The sequence below is a fragment of the Naegleria lovaniensis genome (assembly GCF_003324165.1).
Source record: "Naegleria lovaniensis strain ATCC 30569 chromosome Unknown tig022, whole genome shotgun sequence".
Taxonomy (NCBI): domain Eukaryota; phylum Heterolobosea; class Eutetramitea; order Acrasida; family Naegleriidae; genus Naegleria; species Naegleria lovaniensis.
Genome location: NW_025407844.1, coordinates 546,299 through 562,612, shown reverse-complemented (window position 1 = coordinate 562,612; position 16,314 = coordinate 546,299). Strand labels below are relative to the sequence as shown.

Sequence of the window (16,314 nt, the reverse complement as noted above, 5' to 3'; positions counted from 1 at the left end):
TCAAACACCATTTTCTTGATTAAGGAAAACTTTATATGGATTTAAAACAACAAAAATTTAGAAATGACAACGAGTTCATGCTGTACAATGGACAAAAAACATCCTATACAGAAGTTTACTTTAAACTTGGCAATGCTCACTTGCTGTATAGCATTGAAAATAATCAAAAGTGCTCTTGTTCCAACACCCGATTGGATTTGGAAAGAATGTGTATTGCTCGATCTGCGGTCGTCAATTCCAAAGCAAGAATTCTCGACTTGGAGGCCACTAAATTTGAAATCCAAGAAAATTCATCAACATTCGTTGCAGGAATGGTCGTTAGAGACGATAAATTGCCTCTTGATGAGTGCTTTATATTGAGTACGTCCAGGACTGGCCAAGCAATGACTGGACACGATGACTACTTTAACATGGAAGCTCGTGTCGATAGTAATGCCTTCAAAATTCCATCCTTTTGCCCAACGGTCGACAAGTGCTTGTAATCGGGGTGAACGTGTATGAAACGTTGACTCACAAATTGCCCCAACTTAATAAATTCTTGTGGTCACAGAATGAAATAAAGCTACCAATTTGATATCATTGTCATGATTTGAGCTCGTGTCTTGATTTACTTAATTATTAAAACAATTTCACTCTAGTTGTGCTTGCTTAAAAACGATACCAAGCTGAATGTGCTGACCACACCGGATGGGAATTGGTTATCGAGAACAATAAGTCTGTGAACTCTAGTGGCTTTCAATCTTTTCACAATAAGTTCCATAGATGAATCTGGTTTGCAATAAATATATGGATACTTTTCGTTGACACTCTTTTGACGTACAGCAGATAAAAAGTCAATGACAGGCAAATCTAAAAGAGAAAAGTCTCCTTCGGAAACCATTTGAATATCTCTAGAGCTCAAAACGCTAACAAGATGCTTTTCCTCACTAACAATAGGCACAAAATTAACCTTATGTTCTGTCATCATGACAAAAACATCAATTGTACGCATATTTTCATCAGCACAACACTTCAAATCACGAGCCAAGTGTAAGTCCTGGCACGTGGCGTCGAACTTTCCTTCGTTTGCATCGATTGTATCTTTCATCAACTTGATGACATCGGAATGTGAAACCACGTTTATGATCATTCCTTGTTCATCCTCAATTATAATACGCTTATTTCCCATAGCGAATTGCCCGATGGCATCCATTGCTGTTGCCTTAAGAGTTAGTGTGCCGTGAGCATCCATCTTTGAGTAATTGGCAACTTTAATAACAGGTGTTTCCAAAATAGCTTTTGCTACTTGAGGGTTTTGCAACAATTGAGCTGTTATTGTCATTCTTCTTGGTGAAACTGGTGTATTATGATTCATCTCGTTAATTGCTTGTCTGTATGTATCTACCATGAAAGCAATAATATCACTGAAATCAATAAACTGAACTTCTGAAGCTTTTTGGGTCTTCTCTTTGTGTGTATAAATTGGTGCTGAACGAACATCCCATTTCATGAGTTGTTGTATGGCATGAGAAATTGTTTCATCTTCGGTGAAGGAGAGAATTTGTTTGTGATGTCCGACCAATTGTTCAATGGATGTGTGCTGAAATTTCTCAACAAGAATTTGTTTAGCAAGGCTTGTTGATGATGATGGAGACATATTCTAGTTGATACGGTTGCTGTTGTTTAAATCTCGGTGGTTGTATAAAACCGAATAATGAAAATGATATCAATGTTGTTGTTCTATGATTTGAAGAAATTTGAACCAATCAATATTATTAAGAAGATCTTCAAAACCGATACTGGAGAGCAAGAGCTGTTGAGATTATTGATTCCGTTGATGGTTTACGGTGGTTGGATTGTTGGTTGAATTTTTTTTATGAAAAAAACCTCCAACAACGATTCTGTTTCTCAACTTGGAATATTTTTCAAGATGACCTTTTCTGGACTTTAAAAGTTTCTCACTAATATCTACCTTCATGAAGATAAATGATTAGAAATTAATTTCCAAGCAAACATCGATCTTTTTTGAAGATTTATTTACACAAGTTCGTAGATTTGTTGCTGCAATATGAATTAACAAAGCGATCCGTTCTTATTCCTGGTTTCATTTATTGAATTTACTGCTAAAGACCTCTCTTCGATAGGAAACGATAATGAGAACGAGCCACTGTGATCATGATAAACGCTGGACTAAGGAGAACCATTACCACTATTCTTCGAATTTTATGATGTAATTTGGCTCACACAGCTGTTGTTGTTTTGTTTCTGATGTTTTGCTTGGCGTGAATTTTGGTTTTGGCTGACGCTTCCACAGAAACGAGGTCATTGTTGCTGGCCACTTGGAAATTAATTCTTGTTTGTCTGCTTTTTCAATTGCTGTGTACAGGTCGATGTTGTCCCGAGAAGCACCTGCTTTGTTATAAAGATGGGAGATATTTTCTTGCAACCATTGTTCTTTTACCTTCCCGCAGCACTCCATCACATCCTTGAGCTTGGTGAAGAGTGTTATTCTTTCGAATCCATCGATTTTGTTGGCATGAATCATAAAAATAGTCATTAAGCGATCGTGCTCCAGAGATGGAGAACTGTCGGTTTGGTTGTGCGATTGGCTTGACATGTTCAGTGTTACAATAATACCAAATAATGGGCCTACCTAGTTGATAACTATTTTGAAACAGCAATCCACGGTAGAGTTTGGAATTTTTTGTGTTGTTCATTGTTTAATCCACCAACAGATGATTTATCAAAGAACAACGCAGTTAAAATGTTAATGAACAAAAAATTGCCAATACATGTGTCTCATATTTGTCTGCAATAAATTGGAATAATTGAATAACAATTGTACCCTTAATGATCATCAACTTTTGAGAAGATGTTGCCTTTCACAATCATTTGTTTCCTTTTTTCTGTTGTGGATGATTAGTCAACGTTCAAATATCACACTTACGGCCATTTTGTTTCTGTTGCTGTCACAGCTGTCAAACTTCATAAAAAAATGCCAAAACACAAACGAGTGGGAAAATATGAACTCTTTGAAAAACTCGGTGAAGGAAACTTCTCCAAAGTCAAGAGAGCCATCGACACAGAAACTCAAATACAATATGCCATTAAAATTGTTGACATTTCATCAGTAGCAAAAGAAGGCATGGAAAAACAAGTGAGAAACGAAATTTCTGTTCTCAAACAAATCAAACATCCCAATGTCGTACAACTGAAAGAAGTCCTCAAATCCGCCAACAACATTTATATCGTGATGGAATTGATCACAGGAGGAGAATTATTCGACAAGATTGTTGCAGCTCGTAAATTTAACGAAGACATTGCTCGTCGTTATTTCCAACAACTCATTGATGGTATCGCCTATTGTCATTCGTGCCGTATTGCTCACCGAGATTTGAAACCCGAGAATTTACTGTTGGACTCTCATGATAATTTGAAAATTACTGATTTCGGTCTGAGTGGTATGATGAAACAGGGAGTCATGTTGGAAACCATTTGTGGAACTCCTCATTATGTGGCACCTGTAAGTAGTAGGATGATTGAAATGATTTGATTAATTGTGCGGATGATGATGATTCGTTAATTATATGATGATGATGATGACCTATTTGATGATGATGATCTCTCCCGTGTATGACGATGATGATGATCATCATGATGAACTTGCGTCATATCTGGATTCCATCTTTGGACATCATCATGATGGTGATCAACACTTTGAAATGATTTCACCGAATACCATGATCCTCTCTTCCTGTGCATATTTGATGATCATTTCTATTCCCAATATGATGATCATCATGATGGCTTCCGAAAATTGACAACACGAATTGAAACAACAACATGTTGTGTGTATTCTGTTGAAATTTACTGTGTGGGCGGGAACTCATCACCCATTGAATCATCATATTGAACAATATTCAAATATATTCCCATATGTACACCACACTATTCTTCCTGTTTTACCTCATTTGGTCCATACTTTGTATTTTGAAAATAGGAAGTATTAACGGGTAATTATGATGGCTTCAAAGCCGATATTTGGTCATGTGGTATCATTCTGTAAGTAGTAGATTCACAAGTACTTTTTGAACGAATAAGGGCAATTAATTTGGTGTCTACTCATTCAATCTATATGATGATTTTGGGATTATTGTTGCTCGATAACGCCGCACCCTCACCCTTCGAAAATGTTAAAAATCCAAAATTATTCCTGTCACACTTGTGATTCCTATTTTCGTGCGATCTCTTAAAATAATGAATCATTCCATGAAAACCTTTCAATGAACCTTTCAATGATATGGGATGATACTATTTGGATGATGAATATTGGATGCATTACTCTGCAAATTATTTTAATTCACGCGTGACACTGTATACAATGCCATGACATTGAACGTTTGTGTAATGACATGTCATTCGCGCTTTTCACACCTTACAGTTTCGTCATGCTTTCAGGATGCCATCCCTTCGATGGTGAAACTGTGAATGATCTCTTCAAAAGAATTGAAAATCTAGAATTTAAATATCCTTCACACTTTTCAAAAGAAGTTCGTGCTCTTTTGGACAAGATTATTGTGGTGGATCCAAATAAGCGAGCAACCATTGCAGACATTCGATATGATCCTTGGTTTAAGGTCAATTATCATGGCACTTTGGATTCCATGCTATCGAGTGTTCCAAATTCTGCAGCTGATTTATTACCACCTGTCGTTATTGGAGGAGATAGTAGCAGCAGCAGCAACACACAACAACATTCTGGAGTTCCTTCTTCCTCAACCACCACGACACCACCAGGAACACAAGAATCATCGACGGGAACTTCAAGCAGTGGCACTGAAACTTTGAATGCCAATACGACTCTCATCGTTCCTCCACCCAATCAAATTGTGGTCAATAAGGAAGACATTGAAAATGCTGTTCAAGATGTTGAAATTACTCAAGACGATGAAGAGAGATATCGAATTCAAGATCCCAATCAACAAAGAGGTAGAGCAAGAGGAAACAAGATTGATCCTTCTCGTCGTCGTATTATGAATGGTAACAATGCAGAACGTATGTCGGTTCGTATGCAAAATATGGAACAATTGAATGCCTTTGAGTTGATTGCTGTCATGATGAGAGGAAAATTGAATCCACTCGTGTCGAAACATTTCACAAGACGTGCCAATCGTTTCTCAACGTGTGGTCATCCCGATGATCTCTACGATCGAATGATTCAATTCTTGCATGAGAAGAAATTTATTGTACGTCCCAAAGAGACTGAATATGAATTTAAGGCAACCATGAAAAACAAATTGAACGAGATGAATTTTGCAGTTCAATTCTTTATTGTATCATTTGAGATGATTATTGTTGAAGTGATTCGATTGAAAGGAAATATTTTGAAATTCCAAGAAATCTTCCGTGAAATGCAATCCCTCTTTGACTATGAAGCACAAAAGAAGATGATTCCACATCACATGGTTGCAAGTAATAGTAGCAGCAGTACCAATAGCAACAATAATCATACCATTAGTGTGACAAGCAGTAGTAATAATAACAACAATGGTGATCACAACAACAAGTAACAAGACATGACGCGCGTGCCACGTGGTTCATCCTTAAATCACACGACCACTCTATCATTTATAATAATACCAATAATAAGGAATATTCTAAATCCTTTCCAATGCTCAACACTCTTTTCTATGCAGTTCTTGCCAATTCAAACCCGATCTGCTTAATACCTTCCTGCCTGTGCACTACACGTTTTTAGATCGAGTACGACGATGTTGGTATTTTTCAGAACTAAGGAAGTTGTTGCGGCGAAAAACGTTTCCTTACTTTGTGTTAACGTGCTTCCCGTATCAATTTTTTCGCATCCGGATCTTTCGACACCCGTTCCCTCAGCACAGCTACAGGACCGTCTTGGTATAATCCGAAACCGATTCCTTTGCGCATCAATTGCACCCATTTTTTCGCATGGTATCTTCCTCGCACAAATTCTTAAAAATGCTAAAAATTGAAAATTTAGGCTACATTTCGAGTGCTCTACCTCTTGTTGGATATATGCAATGAGAGCTCTTTCACATTGCATCAAGCACAACAACAAAAAAGAAACTCACAACAAGTTGATCTCTGAGTCGCAAAAGAAATGAAACAACAACAACTTCCACCCCATCATGATGGTATTTCCTCCTCATCGATGAGTACCCACGGACTGAGGACCAGTGGTCATCATACTGATACTCATGAATTACCTGCCCATTTTCGAATACAATACATTCATAAACCTTATCGTTGCAAGAAATCCATGACGCGTCATTTGCAACAACCACACATCTTTGTTGATAATAGTGGCGAGTTTGGAAAACTCATGAAAGCATGCCATCCACAACACCAAAAAAGCATTCAATCCAAACCACCTCAGACCTCAGTGAGTAGAAGACGCAAAAAGTCTCTCGGTTGCATCGATTACTTTAAAGGAATTGAATACGAGCCCATCTCAGATCAACGTTTTTCCAATTTGACCCTGATGGCTATGAACCTGTTCCCTACGAGTCATTCTCAATCCCCTCCCTCCGTTCATACCGATCATCATGTTGCTTCTGTAATGAGTTCCTCCTTCCATCCTGACCACTCTACTCCCTCCTCACCAAGTACATCCATCCATACAGATGATAGTCTTTGCTCATCTGTGAGTGCGTGTGTGGGATCTTCCTCTGGTGTATCAAGCATGTCGAATCTAGGACCAGCAACCATCTCTGTGGATGGTCGAGCCGTTGAACGACAATCACTCGAAAAATATTCATTCCCACCCAAGCATCAAAGGGTTGTAAGAACCTCAATCTCTATCCACGAATTACTAAATTAAAAACGACGAAAGAATCGCTTTAATATGGAATTTTGTGTTTCTATTTTCAGCACTTGCCAAAAATTATTCTTATAAATTTATTTTAAAATTCTGTGATGGAACACTTGGTTAAAAATCGGACGATCATTTGATGTTTTGATGTGAGGTTGAAGGAACCCTTAGCTCCAAAGAGATAAGTGGTTTTATTAATAAGCATGAGGCAGTTTGAAGACCTAAATTCTGTGTATTCCAAATGCTGGCTTCTCAAAGTTTAGAGCAAAGCAAGATTTAGATTCCTTAAAATGATTCTCCTTTACAAACCCTTCCTTGAGAAAGACCAAAGCAACCAAACAGTGTTGGAGTGAGTACTTTCAAAATATGGAGAGCGTTCACTACATTCGTTAGATACGTATTTATTTGAAAAACAACTCACTTGACAAGAGATGCCACATGTGCAGAAGTACAAATCTCAATCTCTTCCTCATCCATATTCTTCACTCCAAATCGTTCAGCAAGTTGCTGAACAAATTGTGGAAATTCGTCCTCCTTCACCAAATCCTTATTGGATTTCATGAGTTCAGCATAGTTGCGGAATGGAACTTTGAATCGGGCTTGCACAGTTTCAATACTGACACTCGAGAAACCAGCCTTCTCACACAATTCCATAAATCTTTGAGCCTCTACTAACGAATAGAGAGGACCTGATAGGGTTTTACGTTGAATTTCGAGAGGTACTTTGGAAGGATTGTCCTCAGTCCAAGCATTGATAAAGGCTTTTCCATTGGGTTTGAGTACTCGATGAATTTCAGAAAGACCTTTGGGAATATCGGGATAAAACAACACCCCCATATTTGAGAAAATCAAATCAAAAGATGCATCGGGAAACTTTAAATCTTGGCCATCCATTTCATAAAATTTGGGGAGAGAAACTTCCAATACTTGTGGTACATGAGAGGAATTGGAGAGTTCTAAAAGCCTTTCGTTAGCACCTTGGATCATGGTTGAACTGAAATCAATACCTTCTACTGAAATATCTGGATGGGAGGATGATTGCAATTTGGAAATGGCTTGTTGTAATTGAGAATGCAATCGAAAAGTTACTAATCCAGTACCACAAGCAATATCTAAACATTTGAGATTGGAAGGTTGATTATGGTGTTGATCTTCAGAAATTTTTTGTTGGATCAGTTGATCAAAATCCACCCGACGCAATAAATCGTCAGTATAGAAACCTAAAAATCTGACTGCTGCATCATGATTCAAGAATTTGGTTTTGTTTTCCCAGTGTTGTTTTGTGTGGAAGATGTCTGTAGCTTGAGACATTTTTTTAAAATGTGCTCGTACAAGGAAATCCGAGGACAAGTTTAAAGTATTTAGAAGAATGCATTTCGCCGACCTTCGTGTAATGCTCAAAATATTACCAGTATTGGGTGCAAAAGGAGTCCTTAGATCAAATTAGTTTATTTTTTCATGTTGTAACGTTTGGCACTCTAAGTCACTCATCGTCAACGACATGTGGATTAAGTAATCTGGTTTGTCCCAACAGAACTGGCCACACATATAGCTACACTCTTGTCAGCTCGTACGAGCTGTCTATCACGTTCGACAAACAAAAAAATGAACTGACAACTGGCAGATATTCTCTCGTTTGTTCATCACAAATGTGTTGCTCGATTCAATGACCTATGAATATCCGGAAGGCATTATTATATATTACTGTGTTCAATGACCATATAAATCCACACTCAAAATTTTAGTGTAAAAATTATGATGCCATTCGGATATTTAGTTTGTTAAAGTGGTGTTTGTTTGGTGATTTTCTTTCGCGTGCATGCCATCTTTGGCAAATTTACAGAAACAAAAAAAACACAGTTTATATTCATGATACCTTAATGCAAGCTAGTGTGGAACAATAATACCCTCAGAGCTCACACCATGAACAATCTCGATCTCTATCATCCATCATCCTTCCATGGAACCACAATTCATGATGTTCACCAGAGCGCACGTAGCAATTCCTTTCATCATGGTTCTAATCATCTACATCACAATAACAACAGCAATGTTGCCAGTAATACGGGTGCTGCAAGTAGTGGCAACCATCAAAATACCACAACTGCCAACACCAATATCGTATTCTTGAGCTCTACTAACCCGAATACCAATGCAATGGAACAAAAGGACGTCGTAGTTCAACATGGTGCTGCTACTGTTGCTACTAGTAATGTTGGCAATAACAATATCCACTCGAATGTTCTCATGTCGAGTTGGGATCAGCCTCAACACTCGGTGAGCGCTGGGAGTGGAATTTCCTCAGGCAATAACCATAATTCGAGTAGCACTTCAATATCTTCGCAAGGTGCTGTTTCCTTTTTCCGACATTTGGTTCATGATAAATTGTTAACCTATTTAGCAAAAAGTCATTCCAATGGTAGAATTCAGGGATGGAAGTGGAATGTATTGTATGGATTTCTTCACTTGTATTATTTGTATGCGAGTGTTGTTCTGGCCTTAATTTCCACGTATGGAAATTCATACGATTTTTCATCCAGCCTTCCCTCTCCCTATGGATATTATGCAGGATGGCTGTTTCGTGCTCTCACCTATCCCATCACCTTCTCCTTAGATGATATTCATGTTCCGTATGAATTATTGATCGTTCTCGCTGTGATCATGATGCTTATTGTACTTGTATTACCAATGTTAGTCGTATGGAGTGCGACAAGATTATTCGGAAAGAGTCAAACCAATCTCAAACGTTATGCCTACACGTTGGCATTGGCTGTCTTGATGATGGCTCCACTTCTCACCTTTATACTGACCAGTTTTTTCGATTGTAACCTCTCTCATGCCGTGAATTTGGACAATGAAACGGTCTATGTGTTGAATCGAGTTCCTACCATTCCTTGTTACGCCTCCGATAATATTATTTTGTTAGTATTAAGTTTTTTAGGGTTATTTGCGTTGCAGATGATCATGGCACTTGCTACGTACATTTTGCCCATGACCAATGGCTCGAGCAGCATACCATTTGTGTGTGAGAGTAACAAGCCGACATTGGTTACATTTTTTAGCTCCATTTCATTGAGAATGACTTTGGCCCACGTCATTCCACCAAACTACATGTTTGGAAGAGCCATTATTCACATGATATTCTCGTTACTGTATGTCATTGGGTTTGCTCGATCTGCCCCTTTTTTTAGAAGGGTGGAAAATTCCTTCTATATTGCCATGATGTCAGCGTCATTGGGATCGAGTACTGCCGTGTTAATTTCATCTCTTGTCAATCCTACGAGTAATAACGAATTGGGGCTCTATATGATGGCACTAACCGTGGCATTGCCTTTGCTGTTGTTCATTATTTCATTTGCTTGTTCTGAAATATTATGGATGGTTAGTTGCAACAAAATTAGACAAATATTTAAATCGAGAAATGCAAATCATCAGGTATCGTCTATTGAGTCTGAAGAAATTCAAAGCATTGTGGAGAAGGAAGGAAACGCGATTTATTCTCAGATAGAACAGTATTCGATCAGGAGTTTGCAACTTTATTTACGATTTTCTGTAAAATCGAATGCAGATGTGACACTGGCTCTTCCTTTCATTAAGGCTGTCCAAAAACATCTTCAGTCACCAAACATGCTGCTCTCATCAGCCTTAATTGTTGCTTATCATTGGAACGATAGCGCCCGATATACTTTTGCAATTTACTTGCTGAAACGGGCTTTGAAACACTCGGATAATATACTTGAAAAGTTAACCATTAAGGAACGTATACGAGAATTAGAAATGGAAATGGGAGAGCTGGTTTATCACAGTAAATTCTCTTCGGAAGTCAAGCAATTGCTTACAGAGCTTCAAACAAAGCAAGAACAGATCAAGAGTGCTCATAGACTGTTTTGGAAAGAAATGACGAATGAAGTACCTAACGAAGATAATTTGTATCATATCAACTCAAAAATTAGTGAATGGACAAGATACTGTGACTCCACCTTTTATCATCTCATGCGAAATTGCTCAACTGATAAAACAGTTTTGAGACGATATGCAGGGTAGGTAGTACATGTCTATCATTTATTACTAACCATGTAAGATATTTGGAGAATGTTAAATTTGATATTGACTTTGCAAACAAGCTTTACGAAGACGCGTCACATTTGGAAGAAGAAGAGGCAAAAAATATCAAGGGACAGTCACAAGTGTTTTGGGGAGCTCAAAATCGACATTCATCGATGGTGAGATTTAGAAATAGAGTTGCTCCTGCTTCTCAATCCTTACAATCTCCAACCTCCAATAACCTAAGAATAACCGCTAACCCTCCCTCGCAACAAGAGATGATGGAACAAGATTTGCTAGATGATAATTTTAATGGAGTAGATGAACCTCATCCACTTGACAAGAGAACTGCCTTGATTAGAAACTCATTGAATACTCCTCAAATAAGCCATACACGACTTTTTGGATTTTTGAGCTTGTCACTAGTTTCTGTTGTGCTCATGGTTGTTGGCTTAATTCTTGGAATTTATTATGGGAATGATGTTTCGAGAACACCCATTGTCAAGTCGAGTTGCCTTGTCGAAACTGCATCGGGAGCTTACTTGAGAGAATTAAGGTATGTGGTATTATAGGTTTCTCATGGGTGGATGCACTCTTATCAATAGAATGAGACAAATTGTGACTCAACTCTTTACAAAAATGCAAATTCCTCTTCCAACTGCGAATACGACCGAACGAGCTCTTATGAATGCGTATTTTGAAAAATACAACTCCAAATTCGAGGTTCAACGAAATTTACTCAAAGACTTGGAAAGAAATTCCCAATCAGGAGTTTTCACACTGAGGTTTGTTTCTCACTTTCAACATTTTTGATTCATTTCTTTCAGCATGTATCAAGATTACACAGTTGAAGATAAAATGATTGTTGTTCCAGTTTCAGCAGACAACTCATCTGTTGTGGAGTACACTTCAACATTTAGCAAACTTTCCTCTATTCGAGAAATTACACAAGAACTTATTCAACATGCCAATGTTATTTTAGCGCACGACAATTCCTATCAATATAATACAACCACAACAAACTATCAGTTCATGTACATATTTCTAAATAGAAAATATGCAGCAGACGCATACTATAACTATTGTAAGTACCGAGACATTTATGAAATATCTTATTCTTCACCTCCTTTAGGCCAAGTTTTTCAGAAAAGCCAAAGAGGTTACGCTGATTACGTCAACAATATGCTCACACAATACTTTCTAATTTCAACACTTATTTTTGCATTGATGTATGCAGGGTTTCTAATCATCTCACGAATTGAAATGCAGAAGGCATCCAGAATTCTATCAATTTTTAGAAGAATTCCTAAAGATATTGTTGGTAAGTACTCTGACTAAATATTTGACAACATTTGAACTCATTCAATTGAAATCAGGTGTTGTGTTTCAGGGTCTTGAGAAGAGTGGTAATCATGAAGAGCTTCGAGAATTGAAAAAGAAAACCATTCTTTCTTCGAAAAATTATGGGTTAATCATTGGAGCTCTGTTTTTGATAGTATTTGCAATATCTATTGCGTTGATTTACGTAGAAATTAATACTAATGTAAGAAGATCCTACGATGCTATGGTGAATATTGAACTTGCTTCATTGTTGATTCGAACGACGAACCGAATCACTCTCCGACTTAATGAAATGTATACTTTTTTCTGTTTCAAGCCCGGAGAACCAATCAATCATTCCGTTCTTGTAACAAAAACTTTGATGAACCAGTACAGATCAGAAGTCAGAACACTGATCAGTTCTGTTCAATCACTATATAATCAAGTAATTTTTGGTACAAATATTAGTCGACCAATCATTGGTACTTATCCAAAGATTGATCAACTCATTCAAGGAGTTGGAAATTGTTCTGGTTCCACGTCATGTCAAACCTTACAAGAATTAATATCGTCATATACCATTAATAGTGGTCGAATATCAGAAGAGTTTTTCAATGCCAAGTATACTTCACAGCAAATGAGCGTATTTTTTGACATTTTGAACATGTTTAACATGAACGATGAAGTATTCACTCGATTAGTTCAGCTACTGGAATATCTTGTTGGATATACTTCTCATCCATCCAAAGTAATCACGATTTGCTTTTTCTTTGTAGGATTAATGACTGCATGTATTTGCAACTATTTCATTTACAAATCATATGACGCCTATGATGGACACATTTCTAGCATTCGATCACTACTTAATTATTTACCTATTGATTACATTGAATCGAACGAAGATGTGAAAAATTTCACATATTACAACAGTGTTCCGTTATTCTACACTAAAAATAAGCTAAAAGGAAATAATGCAATTACTAATCTATTAGACTCCATGGTTGACGGTGCCATACTTTCCAATTCCCAAGGAGAAATTTTACTTTTTAACCATGCTGCTCAAAATTTATTGGGAAAAGCACCTGCAGAAGTTGTTGGGCTAAAGGTATTCACATTATTTGACCCCTCTCATGAAAACAGTTTGAAAGATATTATCAATAACCATAAAAAGTATTTATTGGGTCATGACTCCAAACGTGGGGAGGTTCTAGAATTGGACTGTGTACGAAAGAACATGTCAAGATTCCCAGTCAAGGCAAATATTTTTGTGACAAGGGATGCAGATATGAATGCTGTGATTGTTTGTTTTATTAAGGACATTACCTCAGAGAGAAAACAACACATTCTCTTACAAGAGGAGAAGAAAAACTCTGAAAATTTATTGAGAAATATTTTACCAGATATTGTGGCTTCAAGATTGAAAGGAGGAGAGACTTTTATTGCCGAAAAGTTACCTGACATTACAGGTACGTATTTATTTGTCTATGGATGATGGATTAATTCACCAATGTCTTTGGAACAGTATTTTTCTCTGACATGGTTGGTTTTACCAAGATTAGTAGTCAGCTGAATCCAACAGAGCTCGTACAAATGTTGAACGAGATTGTCATTGGATTTGATCACCTCACAGATATTTACAAGTTGGAGAAAATTAAGACAATTGGAGATGCTTATTTCTGTGTTGGTGGTCTTAATGATTCACAAACAACATGTGATACCCCTCATCCAGGTTCGTAATTTTATATCATGTATTATATATGCTCACAATACTTGTGAAAAATAGAGCGAGTATTGAAATTTGCCATCGAAACGTTCGATGTCATTCTGAGTTTCAATGAAAAAAATCCTGAGCGATTAGTCAACATCAGAGTTGGTATCAACACAGGTCAATGTGTCGCAGGTAAGTATTAGCTCACTTTTTTGATAATTTTGTGTATTATTTCTTTCAAATTTACAGGAGTCATTGGAAGAAAGAAATTTGCATTCGATTTATGGGGCGATACCATAAATGTTGGCTCTCGAATGGAATCGTCCTCATTGCCAGGTCGTATCCATTGTTCACGTTCTAGCTATGAACGAGTTTATGATTTGGGATATGAATTTGAAGAACGTTTTGTGGAAGTCAAAGGTAAAGGAAGCTTACAGACATATTTGTTAAAAGAGAAGCACCACAAAAATCCAACACAACTCACGAATTCACTCATGGTACAGCATGAACCAGAAAGAACTGACTAACTCATTCCGACGAATTCCGACAATTCAGGAAGTGTTTTTTAGACTAGAGAAAAAAATGTCAGTTTGGGAAGAAGGAAGTTGGGAGTTTCCGATGATTTGTTCACTTCCATTACTAAAATCTACAACCAACACACCATTGGATCATCAAGAGGCGGCACTATCAGATCATGAGATCAATAACAGTAACACTAGTTGTTCAGCCAACGATTCAAACATTTCAAAATTAAATTCAAAATATTCGTTTGGTAATTTCATATTGAAACGATCTGTATCAAATGGCAACTTGGATTATCCAAGAGTCATGTTTTATCCTCCATCTTCATTGTGGTACAAAAATCGATTTACATATTTTGAAATCATGCTGCATGAACCATGCCGAGATATTGCAGCACAGCAAGAACCTTCTTCTTCAAATGCACTTCTCCAGATTGCAATTGGCTTTTCAAAACGTAAAAACTTTTTTGGAGTTTTAGGTTGGACAGAAGATACTATTGGATTTCATTTCGATAATGGCCGAGTGTACGACCATGTACAAATCACGAGTTCAATCAAAGATCAGGTTTATATATGTGATGTTGCTTTTGGCCAAGTGTACGGATGTCTATTGGATCATGAAATTGGAGAATTTCATATCACAAGAAATGGAGTGTTATTAAGAAACTCAAAAGGAAATCGATTTGTGAGAAAAAGTTTTTGTGAACGAGAGAATGCATTTCTCCCAACCATTTCATGCTTTGATGTGGACGTAGAATTGGAAGTTAATTTGGGATGCGATTTAGTGAGGAGGCCATTTCGATATTGCCCTCTTGTCAGATATGACCAAGCTGAGAAATTATTTTCCATGTTGAACATTGGGAATGAAAAGAATCGTATGACTGAAACATGGCCCAATGAAAGCTTCAGACCAAGTGTCTACACGTATTTGTTCTTTACAGATATCCAAGTAAAGACAATTTAGCAAAATTTGTAATGGTGAAAACTTCAATGTAAGTAATTATAGCGAGATTCAAAAAGACAAGCAAAGAAGCATCTGAAACTGTCCCACACTAAGCTTTTATTTGAAAAAAGTCAAAAAAATACAAAAAATGTCTGCGAACATTCGAGAGCAAGTCACCAAACAAATCACAGAATCGGAAAATGAACAAGCATTCCTACCCAGTGATCTGAAGGGAAAGGGCGAGCTTCAAAGTGATAATCCCTATGAACAGCTTGTACATGGTGCTGAATTTGCAGAGGAAGATGAAGAAGATACAGATTACATTTCGGGCGATATTGCAGAAGAGAAGGCTGAAGATGCTCGGGATCAAATCATTCCTTCGGATGATGAAGATGAGGAATTTGATTTGAAACAACAAAAGAAGGATGAAGGAGGTGGAGACGACGAATTTGAGGAACCCGAAGAAGAGGAGTTTGATGAAGGAGCGGACGAGGATCAAGAGGAAGTTGAATTAGAAGAGGAAGAAGACACATATGAATTGTACACAGATCTTACAAAACCAGTGTCTCAGGTTTGTCAAGAATTGGCCAATAAGGCTTCTAATGAAAGTGGAGGAGGTGCACAGACATTATTGTTGGGATCAACCGAATCACCAACACCACCGAGCAGTACAGTCCTCACACCACCAACCGATCCTACCTTGATGCATGCACAGCTTCATGCGAATTTCATAGTGAAACAAGGAGAAGAGGATAAAGAGGCTCATACCGACACTGCATCTCCACAATTGCTCCATAAGAGAAAGATTGGTACTGACGAAGAGCATCGTTCGGCGCACGATGATCCAACCAAGAAAATAAAGCTTGATTGAAATTGTCAACCAAATTTCTATATCAAGAGTTGAGAGAGGTTTATAACTAACAACAATGTACGCAGCGGTAGATCAGTTGGT

The 16,314-nt window shown here is 37.5% G+C and overlaps 8 protein-coding genes across 8 annotated transcripts; 6 read left to right on the top strand and 2 right to left on the bottom strand.

Moving 5' to 3' along the window:
• Positions 1-35: 35 nt before the first annotated feature.
• C9374_004990 (uncharacterized protein) lies at positions 36-482 on the top strand (the record flags this gene model as incomplete). Its single annotated transcript, XM_044694690.1, has 1 exon — positions 36-482. One exon carries the CDS (start codon positions 36-38, stop codon positions 480-482), a length of 447 nt encoding a protein of 148 aa, XP_044548702.1.
• A 152-nt stretch (positions 483-634) lies between these two features.
• Positions 635-1,636, bottom strand: C9374_004989 (uncharacterized protein; the record flags this gene model as incomplete). The annotated part of the gene is made up of 1 exon (XM_044694688.1): positions 635-1,636. One exon carries the CDS (start codon positions 1,634-1,636, stop codon positions 635-637), a length of 1,002 nt encoding a protein of 333 aa, XP_044548701.1.
• Positions 1,637-2,974: 1,338 nt separating this feature from the next.
• Positions 2,975-5,549, top strand: C9374_004988 (uncharacterized protein; the record flags this gene model as incomplete). The annotated part of the gene is made up of 3 exons (XM_044694687.1): positions 2,975-3,502; positions 3,980-4,041; positions 4,421-5,549. The coding sequence occupies 3 exons, from the start codon at positions 2,975-2,977 to the stop codon at positions 5,547-5,549; spliced, it is 1,719 nt and encodes a 572-aa protein (XP_044548700.1).
• Positions 5,550-6,115: 566 nt separating this feature from the next.
• Positions 6,116-6,835, top strand: C9374_004987 (uncharacterized protein; the record flags this gene model as incomplete). The annotated part of the gene is made up of 1 exon (XM_044694686.1): positions 6,116-6,835. One exon carries the CDS (start codon positions 6,116-6,118, stop codon positions 6,833-6,835), a length of 720 nt encoding a protein of 239 aa, XP_044548699.1.
• A 408-nt stretch (positions 6,836-7,243) lies between these two features.
• C9374_004986 (uncharacterized protein) lies at positions 7,244-8,137 on the bottom strand (the record flags this gene model as incomplete). The annotated part of the gene is made up of 1 exon (XM_044694685.1): positions 7,244-8,137. The coding sequence occupies one exon, from the start codon at positions 8,135-8,137 to the stop codon at positions 7,244-7,246; it is 894 nt and encodes a 297-aa protein (XP_044548698.1).
• A 612-nt stretch (positions 8,138-8,749) lies between these two features.
• Positions 8,750-14,425, top strand: C9374_004985 (uncharacterized protein; the record flags this gene model as incomplete). Its single annotated transcript, XM_044694684.1, has 9 exons — positions 8,750-10,866; positions 10,908-11,426; positions 11,476-11,655; positions 11,698-11,954; positions 12,003-12,191; positions 12,247-13,656; positions 13,713-13,919; positions 13,974-14,090; positions 14,148-14,425. The coding sequence occupies 9 exons, from the start codon at positions 8,750-8,752 to the stop codon at positions 14,423-14,425; spliced, it is 5,274 nt and encodes a 1,757-aa protein (XP_044548697.1).
• A 55-nt stretch (positions 14,426-14,480) lies between these two features.
• On the top strand, positions 14,481-15,383 carry C9374_004984 (uncharacterized protein; the record flags this gene model as incomplete). Its single annotated transcript, XM_044694683.1, has 1 exon — positions 14,481-15,383. The coding sequence occupies one exon, from the start codon at positions 14,481-14,483 to the stop codon at positions 15,381-15,383; it is 903 nt and encodes a 300-aa protein (XP_044548696.1).
• Positions 15,384-15,510: 127 nt separating this feature from the next.
• Positions 15,511-16,233, top strand: C9374_004983 (uncharacterized protein; the record flags this gene model as incomplete). Its single annotated transcript, XM_044694682.1, has 1 exon — positions 15,511-16,233. One exon carries the CDS (start codon positions 15,511-15,513, stop codon positions 16,231-16,233), a length of 723 nt encoding a protein of 240 aa, XP_044548695.1.
• Positions 16,234-16,314: the final 81 nt, after the last annotated feature.